This window comes from Anser anser (assembly GCF_964211835.1).
Source record: "Anser anser genome assembly, chromosome: Z".
In the NCBI taxonomy this organism is placed as follows: Eukaryota; Metazoa; Chordata; class Aves; order Anseriformes; family Anatidae; genus Anser; species Anser anser.
In genome coordinates, this window is record NC_139723.1 from 9,002,230 (window position 1) to 9,018,199 (window position 15,970).

General features: G+C 37.8%; 1 protein-coding gene across 3 annotated transcripts in view; it reads left to right on the forward strand.

The window, feature by feature from the left end:
• Positions 1–15,970, forward strand: part of RASGRF2 (Ras protein specific guanine nucleotide releasing factor 2) — a 140,211-nt gene that overhangs the window by 65,529 nt on the left and 58,712 nt on the right. For all 3 annotated transcript variants that reach the window (XR_014576629.1, XM_083817212.1, XM_083817213.1), the window contains exons 10-15: positions 6,182–6,342; positions 7,373–7,439; positions 8,267–8,403; positions 10,404–10,486; positions 13,237–13,485; positions 13,773–14,161. Coding sequence is in view for 2 of the 3 variants with exons in the window: in XM_083817212.1 (XP_083673338.1) it covers positions 6,182–6,342; positions 7,373–7,439; positions 8,267–8,403; positions 10,404–10,486; positions 13,237–13,485; positions 13,773–14,161 (1,086 nt within the window). In the remaining variant the exon portion in view is untranslated. The remainder of the gene's footprint in view (positions 1–6,181; positions 6,343–7,372; positions 7,440–8,266; positions 8,404–10,403; positions 10,487–13,236; positions 13,486–13,772; positions 14,162–15,970) is intronic.

The window sequence follows — 15,970 nt, forward strand, 5'->3', positions numbered from 1 at the left end:
TAATAAAATGAAGTTAGCAAAAAGAGAGAGGAAATATTCCTCATTCTTTATTCTCAGTGGTTTTGGAAACTGTTCCCATTGAAGCTTAGGTATAGCAGATCAAGGGAGGTGATCCTTCCTCTCTACTCAGCATTGGCAAGGCTGGAGTCTCTGGAGTACTGTATCCAGTTCTGGGCCCCCAAGTTCAGGAGAGATATGGGCATACTGGAGAAAGTCCAACAGAGGGTGACTGAGATGATGAAGTTACTGTAGAACCTGTCCTGTGAAGGGAAGCTGAGAGAACTGAGACTGTTCAGCCTGGAGAACAGGAGGCTCAGGGAAGCTCTTATCAATGTATATAAATACCAGAAGGGAGATTGCAATGGAGACGGAGCCATACCATTTTGAGTGGTGCCCTGGGATAGGACAAGAGGCAGCGGGCATAAACAGGAACACAAAAGCTTCTGTTTGAATGCTGGAAAGCACTGAATTACGTTGTGAGTGACTGTGCACTGGCACAGGCTGCCCAGAGAGGCTGTGGAGTCTCCTCGGAGATTTTTAAAAGCTGCCTGGACATGGGCCTGGAGAACCTGCTCTCAGTGGCCCTGCTTGAGCAGGGAGGTTGGACCAGATGAGCTCCAGTGGTCCCTTCTAACCTAAACCATTCTGTGATTCTGTGATAGCAGAGAATGAATTTCTTGTTATGTTTTACAAATTGTAACTTAAAATAAGTGTTAAATTTAACCAGGAACTGTAAACAGGTTGCAGTTCTTATCTGGAGGGGTTTACTTCAATCGTAGAGCAACAAACGTGAAAACTTCATAACTGAATCTTATGTTCCATTTATATACAAATTTACTTCTGGATCTTTTGTGACAACTTAGTAGATCTGTATACGGTAGCTACAACATTTTGACTAAGTACAATTTTTTTTGTATCTGAAAAGAATAACATATTTAATGAAGGTTGGGGAATGTAATTTAGGTGTATCCCTTCATGAGATCTTCTCTAGCTAGCATCAGCAGAATATCTGATATTTAAGTAGAGCCATATGCATAGCTAGTTGTTTAATAGTTTTAGTATACATTTTGAAATCCTTTCTGTAGTGTTTCTTTAGTTATGTGGCCAAACTGTGAAGCATTCTATAATAACTACCAAGATAGTTTGTACAATGTCCACTTGTAACTTACTGGATCATTCCTTAAATTTACATATTTATTATAATGGAGGTATTTAAAGGGTTATGAACGTAGCTTCGAGAAAAATATAAATCTGTTACAGTGCGTCCACTTCCAGAAAATTATAGGGTTGTGATTTGCCTTGACTGACTTGTACCATGCAATTTACTTAAACTGAATAACTTTTTATTCTGTGTACCTAGTATTTCTTCAGTAAAAAAAATATTAATTTTTCTGTGGGAATCAGTCTGTAAGGGTTACTGTTAGAGTGTACTGTGTGACCCAGGTCAAACTCATGGCTTAAGTAAACCAATTTCAGATTCATTTCGGGGATACAGACAAGGACAGTGTATAACTGGATGTGAGCCAGCAGTGTGTGCTTGCAGCCCAGAAAGCCAACGGCATCCTGGGCTGCATCGAAACAGGTATGACCAGTAGGTCGAGGGAGGTGATTGTGCCCTTCCACTCTGCCCTTGTGAGGCCCCACCTGGAATACTGCATTCAGGTTTGGGGCCCCCAGCTCAAGAAAGATGTGGGTCTGTTAGAACGAGTCCAGAGGAGGGCTACAAAGATGAGCAGAGGGCTGGAGCACCTCTCTTGCGGAGAAAGTCTGCGAGAGCTGGGCATGTTCAGCCTGGAGAAGAGATGGCTCTGGCAGACCTCATTGCAGCCTTTCAGTACTTAAACAGATCTTATAAAAAGGATGGAGAAGGACTCTTTACTCGGGTAATGACAAGACAAGAGGGAATGGTCTTAAACTAAAAGAGGATAGATTTAGATTAGGCATTAGGAGGAAATTCTTCGCTGTAAGGGTAGTGAGGCACTGGAACAGGTAGCCAAGAGAAGTTGAGGATGCCCCATCCCTGGAGGTGTTCAAGGCTGGGCTGGAAGGGGCCTTGGCCAACCTGATCTAGTGGGTGGCATCCCTGCCTATGGCAGGAGGGCTTGGAACAAGATGATCTTTAAGGTCCCTTCCAACCTGAGCCATTCAATAACTCTGTGATTCTATGGTAAGCCTATATGTTATTGAATCAGAATATCCTGACTTGGAAGGGACCCACAAGGATCATCAAGTCCAACCCCTGCCTCCACACAGTTCTACCTAAAAATAAGATCATCTATCTGAGAGCGTTGTCCAAATGCTTCTTGAACTCCTGCAGGCTCAGTGCTGTGACCACTGCCCTGGGAAGCCTGTCCCAGTGGCTGACCACCCTCTCGGTGCAGAACCTTTCCCAAACACCCAGCCTGACCCTCCCCTGTCCCAGCTCCATGCCGTTTCCTCGGGTCCTGTCGCTGTCCCCAGAGAGCAGAGCTCAGCGCCTGCCCCTCCGCTCCCCTCGTGAGGGAGCTGCAGGCCGCCATGAGGCCTCCCCTCAGCCTGCTCTGCTCTGGGCTGAACAAACCAGGTGACTTCAGTAGCTCCTCATGTGTCTTCCCCTCTAGACCCTTCACCATTTTTGTTGCCCTATGTTGCCTCTACAGTGGAAGGGATCTATTGATAATAAATACATATAAGATGTTTAAGCAGGAAAAACACACCCTTCCCTTATGTGACACCATTGGGATTGCTCTGTGTTAACACAAGGCTGGGGGTGTCTCTACACACACGGTGGCCAGTTGCTGCCGAGCTGGACGGGGTTTGCACAGTTGTCCCCAGCGTGCCAGACCCATGGCTCTTCCAGCTAGCACCACCGGCTGCTTCAACAGCTGCTGCGGGTTTCTGGGGCCCCGGGGGACAGCAGCATGGGGCCTTGAGTGGCTGAAGGGCTGGTGGGACCAGGAGGCTGCATGCCTGGGGGGACGAAGTGCCTGGGGCACCCAAGGCCTTACTCTTTGCCTCCATGTGGCTGGCAGGGAGCTATGGCTGGCCAGATCTCCCCCATGGGGGTGTGTGCCACTGATGTGCTCAAAGCCAGGGTTCATCCATGGAGCTTCAAGCTCTGCAAGTGCAAGTCCAAAATGCTGCCTAGGAGCAAACCAGCGGCAGCCGGACATCTGTGTGCAGGACCAAACAGGCGATGCAGCATGGCAGCCAGGCTGCTGCGCTGCATCTTTGGGTGTTATTTTAAGAATGGCTGTATCAAAGTTTATCTTTTAAAATACCTAATGCATGTGATACTATGTAAATGAAGAAATCTGTTTTGAGCTAATGAAGTAATACCAAGCCCATTTGCCTTTCACATCTGACTGTAGGGTAACTTTGAGAGTAATGTCAATCTCCTCTCATTTCATTTAGGCTTGTATTCTTTCTCTTCATGAGTATAGACTGGTACAGGAAATATCTTTCTGGCACAGAAAGTATCCTTGCCTTTATTCAGGCTTTTCCTATGAAGGTCCATTTCAGCTTTGCCATATTGTATCTATGTTACATACTTTATTTTTCTAAGAGTTTGATTCTGTGAAGAATGTTGAGACCATAGGAATTCTCTCTGGCATTGCTTTGCAATGTATATTTCGGAATCCCCTTCAGGTTTCTTGGGGTCTCCTTTTCTTTCTCTCATATTTAGATACAGACTTTATTGTCAGGAACTCTGTAAGTCAAGGTACACCATTAAGGAATATCATCTTTAAGAGTCTAAAGTTAAAACAGCAGCCTGAATCTGTAACACAACATTGTCTGACACCTGGAAAGCTGTCATCTGGTGGTCCTTCCGAGGCCACCAAATACTGTCTGATCTTCCTTTCATCAGCTGCACTGAATTTACCCCTCCTGACAAATATATCACAATTAAAGAGTCATGCAATAGGTGAGGTTGGAAGGGATTTCTGGAAATAGTCCAGTCCAATCCCACCTGCTTAAAGCAGCATCAACTGGAGCAGGTTGCTCAGTACTATATCCAGTTGAGTTTTGATTGTTTCCAAGAATGGGGACTCCACAGCCTCTTTGAGTGAGCAACCTGTTCCACTGTTTGACCACCCTCATGGTGAAATAAAAAAGCATCCCAAGTGGAGAAAGCCAAACTGAATTTGTAAACCACTCGATACAATGTAGTTTCTTTTTTTTCCCCTTTTTTATTTTTAAATACAACCCTTTGTACTTGTTGGATTGAACATGGGCTATTACAACTATTCTGGCAGTATTGAAGTGTGAGTACTGAATGTGCTTAGGTCTGTAGCTGGATAAAAATTCCTCAGATTACACCAATTGTCCAAATCGTATACTATTAATGAACATTCCAAAATTATCTTCACTCAGTTATTGCAGCTGTACACTGGCCAATCATGACTTTTTTTTTTTTTTCCTTAAGAGGAAATCTGTAATAGAAGCAATGTCAGGCAAATCATTTTCATTAATCACAGGAGCTTCACAGGAATGCACATGGTCCTTGTTAGATGTGAGCCATACAGAAATCTCTTTCTCTCTGTGAAAGTTAAGTTCAGTATCAAGGAGAGATAATGTAATCTCTCTCTGCTGCATTTAAAAACTGCAGTTTCTTTTGATTTACCTTAAACAGTAGTATTTCAGGTCCATACAGGCACACCATTTAACCTTCATCCCATTTTAGCAGAACAGAATACGGTATTCCTAAAAGCATTCTGAATAAAAATAAAAATAAAAAACAACAACAACAACAAATCAAGTTCCAACGGTATATGTGTATGTGTATTATATTTACAACATTTTTCTAAGGAGCAGCATAGGAAGAAAAGGACATGTAGAATGTTGTTGCCAAAATGTATAGGGGGGATTTCAGGAGAAAATTACACTAAGAATTTTGGGATGCGAAGTTGCTTGTGAATTGTTTTGTACATACTACTGGCCTTGCACTAGGAGCTGGGGTCAACCAATGTCACAGAGAAGTCAAAGCTCCAACACATGGGACTGATCTCCTTGCTATCTTTTACAGTAGAGATAAATATACTTTTTTGTCCAAGAGAATTGTACAACAAATAGTAAGTTTGTGGTTTTTTTTGGTTAGAATTCAGGTGAACCTCAAAACTGTTGAATACCTTTGCAAATTTCTGGAGTAAATCTTCACTGTTTTGTTGCAGTGACACAAATCATGGTGTACTCATTTAATTTAAAAGTGAAATGGCTGTCAAAATCTACTATAATGTTATAAGTTTACCAGTATATATTTTGCTATGCCAGATGATATGTTTCAAATATGTTAATAACTTAACACTAATTAGATACATATGGGGAACTAAATGCAGAAAAATGTGATGTAGAGAAACAGTAGCTTTTTCAGAGAGTTGTCATCATTTCTGCATAAGTTTAAGATCATGTATGCGAACTTCAAATTGCACTTTGCTATCAAAATTGATTCCACATTCAAAACCAGAAGTAATAACACATGGTGATATCAATATGCAAATGTTGCTCAGATAGTGTTTTTGAGGCATGAAACTGTATAGAAGTCTAGTTTTCCCCAGTCTGGAATTCTGCACAGCACAAATTCAGACCTACATAATGAGATTCAGTTTAGTTCTGAAGTTTTAGATGAGCTGTGTAGCACCGATATTTACACAACGTAAGGTACGAAGATAAGAAGAAACCTGCTTCATTACCATCTCTTTTGCACAGAGGAACACACAGAAAACTGTTTTCCTTCAAAACATTCTCTTTTCATTCTCTGTCTCTTTAGCTTGAAAGTAACATACCTTTTGCAAGGCCAGCAGCTGCCAAAAGTGGAGTTGTTGTTCAGCTTTTTTTTCTGAACAATGTACTATTAATATCTTAAAGATGCATAAAAATTTGTCCAAGATCTGGTCCAGGCATGTACATAAGTATAGGTCTAGACTGTGCTTGCTTGATTCTAAGCATGTTGTAAAGACAAACTTTTTTCTCTCCATAAAAAAGTGCAAAACTGTTATCCTGAACTTACCCTAAAAAACAAAGTGAGCTGGTATAAAAAATATGAATGACTTGTGTTTAAAACAGATATTGATGTGTATTAGTACTTAATAAAATGAAAAGTTGCGTGATTTAATGTCATAGTGTTTGATGGATTAACACTACACACACTGCCTACTAAATATTATTATTGTTACAGTATGTTTTTCATTTTGATTATTATTAGGTTCCCTTATTCAAGTCCCTTCAGTTGAGAGGGGAAAACTTAGTAAAGTTCGTCTGGGATCATTATCTTTGAAAAAAGAAGGAGAAAGGCAGTGCTTCTTATTTACAAAGCATTTTTTAATTTGTACAAGAAGTTCAGGAGGAAAACTGCATCTGCTCAAGGTACAGATTCTACATTATGACTCAGCTTATGAAATGAAAACACAGCTTCAGTGAAATTTCAATATTTTATGGCTTTAACCTGAGATTTTGTGTTATCATGAAAAGAAGTGAGACGATGTAAAGTAATTGATTGCTCTGTCTTCTTCCTGCAAATAATAGAATTCAGCCAAAGTTCTTAATAACAAAATATTACACTTTTTTTTTCTTTTTTTTTTTTTCCAGAACTATGTAATCCTAATAAGCTGGGAGCTAGAAACAGGGCATAGTGTGTACCTCTGTATAAGCTATCACTGACTGTGAGTCAGTTTTCAGTACATATCAACCAGTACAACCCCATGGATTTATCAAGGAATAATTTCCAGAGCTCTTAATAAAATTAATTTTAAAAGTCAGTTCTGTTTTCCCAAACAGCATATTTTCTCAAACCAAATGTTCTTCTAAGAACATTCTAGTTATATTAGTTGAGAATCAGGCCTTCTTGGGTTGGCTTGTGAATAAAGAAGAATAAGTAGTTTACAGAGTGGTTTATGTTGAACAGAATTTCAAGTTGACAAAGATATTATTTCTGAGATATTATTAAGACTGCTTAGAGAGTCACTTTCATTACTTTTTGTATGCTTTCTCACTTTGTACTCTTTAAGTAATTAATGTATTTTGCAAAGTAAATTAAGTGTAACTGAACTGAAAGTATTAATTTGATATAAATTCAGAAAAAGATGATGAAATTCTAACCTTTTTGAATCTTGTGAACAAGCCTTTATGTGAGATAAGTTATATATTGTAGTAAAAAGGAAAGAAATTTTGCATGTTTAATTGTAGTATTGATTTGTTTGCTTAAGAAAAATATTATGTTTAATCTAGGTGGTTTTGGTTCTTGAGGAAAAATGTGCATCTAGAAACTGATACACCTTCATAAGAGCTCTGAGTAATGTAAAAACATACGATAAGGTATATCAATGTTTAAAAATATCTGTAATGGCAAATAGGATCAAATGTCTACATTTATGAAAAACGTGATTTGTTTTCACAGACAGGAGGTGTTCTGTCTTTAATAGAGTGCACACTGGTTGAGGAGACAGATGCAACTGATGATGACTGTAAGTTACATTCAGATGTTTGTTGTAATTACAGTTCTAAGAATTTTCTTAAAATTGTTACCCTTTGTTTATTTTTCATAAAAACAAATTGATAAGTTCTCCCTGTTCATGAAACCAGAGAAATAAATCAGTTAACTGATTGTGTAGAATAGATGTTTTCATAATGGACATGCTAAGGGTTTGTTTTGCTTTGTTTTTTCCTGCTGTTGACATCCCACATAAGATTTTCATGTACATTGGCTGAAGGAATGTGACAAATTATTTGCTGACTTTTGTATACAAGTTCACCCCGAGGATCTTGGAAAGAAAGAAAAATGTCTTGAAAGATGAAACAGATAATTGAGTTTCTTAAATACATGGGGGCTAAGTGAGTTGGCAGAATTAGTGGAAAGTTTCTGTCTTGGACTCCATACAGCTCTTGACTACAACCTTCTTCAAATGAAATAACAAAACACGTTCCCAAGCTGATTTTACTGTTACTCAGTTTGGCTTCCATGCTGGAGTTTTAGGCAGGAATTGCACTTGAATTGTGAAAGTAGTTTGTTAATTTCAGCATATTTGTATCAACAAAGAAGTGTTAGGACTCTAGCCTTATTTGGCATTTTAAAATGTAACTTACAGCAACTTTCACTATTGCATGTTTGTAGCTTATTTTTTATTTGGTGTATGTGGAAAAACAAAATCACTGTCTTGGATCACCAGTTGGATTTGCTCTTTGTCAGAGAAATGCTTTAAAGTAACTTCCACTGTAAGTGGAAACATGATTTCTTTGTTCTGTGGTTTGAAATCTAACATTTTGACTTTTTTAAACTCTTCTCACTGTAAAGCAAAAAGTTCTGGACAGGTGTTTGGACACCTTGATTTCAAGCTTGTAGTTGAACCTACGGATGCTCCTTCTTTTACTGTTGTCCTCTTAGCCCCTTCACGTCAGGAGAAAGCTGCATGGACAAGTGATATAAGTCAGGTAGCTTACTACATTCTTTATGTTGTTTGTTACGAGATCTTATTTTATTCTGTGTTTCTGAGAACTAATCCAAGAGTGAGCTGATGATTTCTTGAGGGCTGATTGACTGTAAAATATATGACAATACTTTAGTGTTACCTGTTTTCCCCAAAATCTTGTCTTTTCATTTGAGTCATCAGTGAAATATGTGTGTCTATGGGAAGTGAAAAGCTCCACAACCGACTTGACAGCTACATGCCTGCAAAGCTTGGAACTGGCATAATAAGGTAGAGGTAAATATAACTAGCTGCATACAGCTGAGAGAGCAAAGAGTGAAGGGGTTAGTCCGATAGCGAGGGAATAACCATAAGAAACTTTTCTTCTCTTGTTCCATCTTTGAGGAAAGTCTCCAGCTATTGAAGACAGGAATTCTGGAGAAGATTGGGGTCAACTATTAAGAGAATCTTGTAAGTAAAAGCCTAAGAAAGCTGAGACCAGTTAGCATTGTGAGAGTGAAAGAGCTTGACCTCCAGCCTTACAAAAGAAGGGAAGCAAGAGACGCTGAAGGGATAGGCATCACCTTAAAAGAAAAAAATAGTAAGGGCTCAAGACCCTGTGCAAACACCACAGGCATTTTGAAGGGGGAACTGGTACTACTGAACCACTAAACAATTGAGACCACGGGCCTCTTGAAAACAATATCATGTTTCTGACTGAGCCCATTACCAGCAGAAACCATGTCATAAAAAATTACTGAATCAGCTGCCCAGAAGCACTTTTTTCTATTTGTCTTGGCGACAGCCCTCAAGGAGAACATAGGAACTACACTGACAAAAACGGGCATATAGAAAGCATTTTTTTGATTAAGGTGTGTTCTCCCAACAATGTTTGCAAATGAAAGGGTATACATGTAGTTGCAGTTCATCCACAGAATGTGTCTTGGTTTTCAGAGGTCTGCATATCTTATTAAATTACATATGCATATGGCATCTAAGTCTTATTTGATGGTATGTTCTTAGTGAGCTTGCTTGAATTTATATTCCTTTCATTCAAACCATAGGCTTCTTATGAAAAGTGCACATTTTTTTTGTTGATTTGACCCTAGATCCCTGTTACACTAATAACTTAGCTAGAAAGATAGTATCTGTGTAGTATAGTATAGTCCTGTAGTATTATGTATGAGATATTTGTTACAGACCATAAAAGCCTCATCTGCCAGTGGACTGTCTGATCACTGCCAAGATCAAAGACTGTGGTGTTACCTCAACTACATCAAAGTACAAACCAGCAGAAAGTGCTGCTCAAATGGCTTTGAGCTGTACTTACGCACCACCAGCACTGAGCTGCTTTGAGGACTGACTAACAGATTAAGCACCCCTAACTTCTGAACTTCTATTTGACACAGGACAGCCTATAATTTCAAAGCAGTGCGTTCTGTGGACATACCCCAGCAGTGTTCTTCCAGATCCTAATACCTAGCCCAAAACCCTTATACAAGATTTTGCAACGGACTCCTCTGACAGCAGCTTCATATCTGTATTTAAGAATAATAGCACTGTTTGATTTTTTATTATTATTTTTTTTTTACAATAAAAGTGTGTTTTTAGAAACTATTTGTATCTCTTTTTATGTATAAAGTATTCTAACTTATTTCCAGTACTGATTTTTCAAGAGATGCTGGAGGTATTTAATTTTGTTCAGTTTCAAAGGAACTTTATGGCTATTTAATTTCCAACTCAAAATACCTAATCATGTGTGAAAGAGATTCTGAGCTGACTTCTGTGAGTGTGCTGGTAAAGATGCATGGACTTGCAGTTGTGCAAGTCAAAGGAAAAAGACTAGAGAATCATGTCCACTGTAATTCCTCCATCACTGCTTTTCTTTTATGAAAATACTTTTTACCAGTCAGTTCAGGCACTATGAAAGCTATGTTGTAGGCTTACAGTGATCCTAACAGTGTGGAAGTAAGTCCTCTTAAAGTGTGTTTTGATGCTAACAGTTTTCAATATTTATTTTCACAGTGCATTGATAACATACGGTGCAATGGTTTAATGACCATAGTATTTGAAGAAAATTCTAAAGTCACAGTGCCACATATGATAAAGTAAGTGCAGCATTCTTTTCCCAGTAAACAAAATAGCCCTTTTGATTTTTAATAGAAGTTTTATCAAAAGAAAATGTGTTTTTGCAAAATGAAGCTTTTTATTTTGGTTTGGCTTCTTTCTTTCCTTCTTTTCTTTCTTTCTTCCTTTCTTCCTTCCTTCTTTTCTTCCTTTCTTCCTTTCTTCCTTCCTTTCTTTCTTTCTTTCTTTCTCTTTCCTTCTTTCTTTCTTTCTTTTTTCTTTCTTTCTTTCTTTCTTTCTTTCTTTCTTTCTTTCTTTCTTTCTTTCTTTCTTTCTTTTTCTTTCTCTTTCTTTCTCTTTCTTTCTTTCTTTCTTTCTTTCTTTCTTTCTCTTTCTTTCTTTCTTTCTTTCTTTCTTTCTTTCTTTCTTTCTTTCTTTCTTTCTTTCTTTCTTTCTTTCTTTCTTTCCCTCCCTCCCTCCCTCCCTTCCTCCCTCCCTTCTTTCTTTTTCTTTTTCTCTTTTTCTCTTTCTTTCTTTCCTTCCCTCCTTCCCTCCTTCCTTCCTTCCTTCCTTTCCTCCTTTCTTTCCTTTCTTTCTCTCTCTCTCTCTTTCTCTCTCTCTCTTTCTTTCTCTCTCTCTCTCTTTCTCTCTTTCTCTCTTTTCTTTTCTTTCTTTCTTTCTTTCTTCCTTCCTTCCTTCCTTTCTTCCTTTCTTTTTCTTTCTTTCCCTCCCTCCCTCCCTCCCTCCCTCCCTTCTTTTCCTTTCTTTCTCGCTTTCTCGCTTTGTCTCTCACTTTCTCGCTTTCTCTCTCGCTTTCTTGCTTCCTCGCTTTCTCTCTCTCTCTCTTTCTCACTTTCTCTCTTTCTCTCTCTCTTTATCTCTCTCTTTCTTTCTCCCTCTGTCTTTCTTTCTCTCTTTCTTTTTCCCATTTTTGTTGAATGGAATTAATTCTATATCCAACATGTATCTTTTCAATCTGTTTCTTGAAGGGGTAGGAATAACTCCAAATGCTAAAGTCTCAATTCACAGTGTTGGATAGTATAGGATCACAGCTCAGATTTTCCTCTTCTTTGTGAAATTGCATTCAGTTATGCTTCAGATGAGTAATTTAATTCTCTATTAGATTTTTGTCTCCTGTCTACAACTCATAATCTTATTAAATATATTTTAAAATTTCTGCACAATTTAGGTTGAGTGCAGACAAGTATCCTTTTCGAAAGTATTCTACTTTACTAGCCAAATTTTTTCTTTTCCTTTTCTTATATCTGAGAAAAAAAAATCTCTTACCATTTGAACTGATCACATCAAAGTAACAATCATTATTCATACACCTGCTTCCTTCACTCTTGCATTCTTTCAATTGTTTGTTTTTTCCAGAAGAGTCATTTTTGTTCATAAGCAATATTTCAGTACTTGATTCCAACTTTCTAACATAATTTTACCTTTGGGGTTTTCTACAGTTTTGTATTTACATCAGTTTTACCTACCAATATCAAATATAAATGTTAAGGAATAGAATGTACCCATCTGAATACAGTGCTAGAGCACATACCTTTAATCACTGGAAAGAAGACATTTTATTGTCTTCATTTTAATTCCAGGAATTCTCCAGTCTTTAAACACTTCTGTTACCTACTGAATGTTAACATTAATATCTATTTTTCAAATAGTAGATTACAGCAAAGTAAAAGAAAAAAGTCAAGAAAAAAAATCTTAATTCTAAAAAAACATACAGAATCTTAACAACATACACAGATTTGTTCTTCCCTTTATGAGATTTTAATCATTGGTTTGATTTTTAGCGTTTATTGGCCTTTAAAGTATGATAGTAAATAATGTCTTTGGATGAATATATTTAGATGAAATTAAAAAAAAATCCACTTTTCTGAGGATCCAACTTAAGAAAGAAGAATTGTATTTTATGTAATGCAATGGAGAAGTGTTCAGAATACTTTGATGATGTAAGAAAAACTTACCTTTGCTCCTGAAAACACAAAACAGTATAGAAATATGCTATACTTAGCATCCAACCTGTTTTTCTGTAGACTAAAGCATCAGCTAGATAAAATGAAGGAAAACCCCATTTAGAAAAAAACATCATGAGTAGGACTATGTATATGATTAATTCTTGTTGTAATGTCCAAGCAGAAAACAGTCTAATTTTTTTTTTTTCACAGAAACAAACCCACTGCGGGGGGGGGGGGAGGGGGGAGGGAGGTTCTTATTTGAAGTCTGAGACGTTTCATTCTGTTCCTGTTTGCTCTTTTTTTTTTTCCCCTTAAGTAATCATTGGAGTCTGAGTGCAGGTGTTACATTGTAAGCAAGATTTAAGCTTAAATAAGGAGTTAGCTTTGCCACCTTTTGCTGGGGTCCACTACTTTATTTTACAAAGTGAGATCCCGGCAGAAAAGACTGCAAGCAGTTCACAGTTATGTTACAGAAAACTTCTCATTGCAGTAGGTCTACATGTCACAACAGCTTAAAAGAGACAAATGGTAACAATTCTGTCTCCTGTTCCACTTCAGAAATTTAGGCTTCATTAATGGTTTCTTAGATTTTGAAATGTAAATTAATTATTTGCCAAAAATGAATCAAAATGGCTTCAATTATGACATAAAATATAACTGAATGGAAGCAGGCTTTCCCACAAATGAAGAGTTTTATTGTGTTGATAAAATACAGGTATATATTTCCTGGTTCTGTGTTGACAGGAGTAACTGAAGTGATATCACTGCTCTACCATAATAACTCTTCCTCTTTGGTGAAATGTTCTAATTTAATATTTGTGTAGGTCCGATGCTCGTCTTCATAGAGATGACATTGATATCTGCTTCAGCAAAACTCTGAATTCCTGCAAAGTACCTCAAATCCGTTATGCAAGTGTTGAACGGCTTTTGGAGAGGCTAACAGACTTGCGATTTCTAAGTATTGATTTCCTGAATACTTTCCTACATACTTACCGCATATTTACTACTGCAACTGTTGTACTGGAAAAACTTTCAGACATATACAGACGGCCTTTCACTTCCATTCCAGTCAGGTGAGCTCTGTTTTCTGTTTTGCTTCTATGATAAATTTCTTACAGAGTTACTAGGGCGTTGTTTATTTTCAAACATGATTTTTTGTTATGTAAATAAGCTAGAAAAAAGTTCATTGTTTGTAAATAGGATGCAAGTTTTTAGATAAATACACCTCAACTTTCGGCCCAGGCTTTGAGGACTAAGTGTCATACAGACTTTGCATGCATAAATTCGTTTACAAGTGTTTTCACCTAAATCCATTTTGCATTTGTTATTATGATGTTGCTTTTTTGTTTCTTATTCTAAGGTCTTTGGAGTTATTTTTTGCTACCAATCAAAATAATAGAGGAGAGTACCTAGCTGATGGGAAGTCACCACATCTCTGTCGCAAGTTTTCTTCTCCTCCTCCATTGTCACTTTCCAGAACTTCCTCACCTGTCAGAACTCGAAAATTGTCATTGACTTCACCACTGAATTCGAGAATCGGTGCCCTTGATCTCACTACTTCATCTGTGGCAAGCAGTCCTACCTCGACCTATAGCCCGGCCACCTCCCCTCCGCCAACAGGTAGCAAGGTACCTCTGGACCTTAGCAAAGGGCCCTCCTCTCCTGAGCAAAGCCCTGGCTCCATAGAGGACAGCTTGGAGAATCCTCGCATTGACCTCTGTAACAAGCTGAGGAGAAGCATTCGAAGAGGTATTCTATATCTACAGAATACTGAATGTTACTTCTGCTAAATAGAGTTGTCTCTAATAAAAGCTTAACTTATGTCAGATTACTGTGGAGCAGTTGTTTCTTATTTCTTTTTGTTTCATGATCAGAGTAGCCTGTGATAATAAAATACTCTATTTCTTTTCTAGTAGAGGCTGTGATGCATTTCCGCTGCATTTCCACTTCTTTTTAGTAGGAATAGCAGTATGGCAGAATGATATTGTCTGTTTTCCCTTCAGAAGAGCGTTAGGAAAAAAGACAGACAGAAATGCTTGATTCCAGTTGGATTTCCTGAGGGTTAAAGATTTTGGAGCTGTCCCATGAAGTAAAATATTAAGAGAAAAAGAAACAGGAATGTAAAAACCTGGCAACTTTTAACATGTTTACATAGCAGAGCTAGTTTTTCAGAAGGATTTCATCACTAATCCGAACAAATAATGTATGTGAGCATTTGGTGCATTGTTGAGATTCATGCCACCTGATTGTTATCAATCCAGAAGGTAGACATCTAAAAAAGATTAATTGCTCCTGTGCAAATGCCTCTTTTTGACCATGGCCTCTGTGAGACACCTTAGAATAGGTATTACTTTCAGGGGGATAAAGCTAGTTGATATAAACCTCACTGTGGACGTCTGGAATGGGAGCATTGCACATAGAATCATAGGGTCATTTAAGTTGCTCGAAGCAAGAAAGTAGTTGTAATCTCGTAGGTTGCATGGGTGAGTAGTTATTTCTCGTCGCTGTTTGGGAATGGAGAGGTGGTCTTCTCAATTGGAATAAAAGTCTATACTAATTTTTTGTACTGTTGTTATGTTAAGCAGAAAATGAGGAAATACAAAAATACTGTTTTCTTCCTAAAACTCATGTTTAGAAATTGTCCTCCGGAGCCTGAGCTACAACCTGAGCAAGTCTGAGTTGAATATGCCTTGATTTTATTTACAATCACTTTAACGTTGGAAATTGATGAAACCAAAGAGAAAAGAAGAAAAAAAATTATGAAAAGTAAACTAAGAAAAATATGATTGAAGCATTATGTCTCCTTCCTACTGATGCATTATTTTTACAGGGTATAATGTATTATTTAACACATAATCTTTTCATCAGGCAAGTTAGCCACGTTAGTGTTCTAGGAGCGTATGCTTGCCAATTCTTTATGTTTTCATAAAATGCTGATTGGCTGTTATATTTAAACATGATTTTTCTGTATGCTGGATGTTTTTAAATGAATTGCATAACAGACTCTAACATACAAAATAAAATATATTATTTACTATGTAGGGTTGGGTAAATTCTTCTGGTACGCTAGGGTAACCACATTCAAATCAATGTGATAGCATGTTTCAAAATACAGGCCATGCATTAAGATGAATTTTACATAGGTAACTGCAGTCTTAGATGTAACATTTTTTGTTACACTTTAAGTGTACACCTACTAAAGAATAGATTATTCTGGTCTACTGTTAGCACCAGGCATTATCGCAGAGGTGTTAACATATTGCATTCCAGTCTGTCAAAGCTGGGAGTGTCATCTGGGCGGTATGAGGGACATTTGGAAATGGCAAGAATCTTATCTAATTGCTAAACGGCAGTCTCTAATTCCTTTGGGGATCTCCTACTGAACAGTTTCCACACATTTAGGGGGAATTTGCAACTAGCTAGCTCTGTTCTCCAAGGGAAAGTCCTTTTGTCACAAGGCTGCTTGTAGCATATTCAGGAAGAGGAGTAAGTTTAAAAAGAAATCTCACAAGGAGAATGGAAATGGGTATCAGAAGAACTACAGAATGACAATCTACA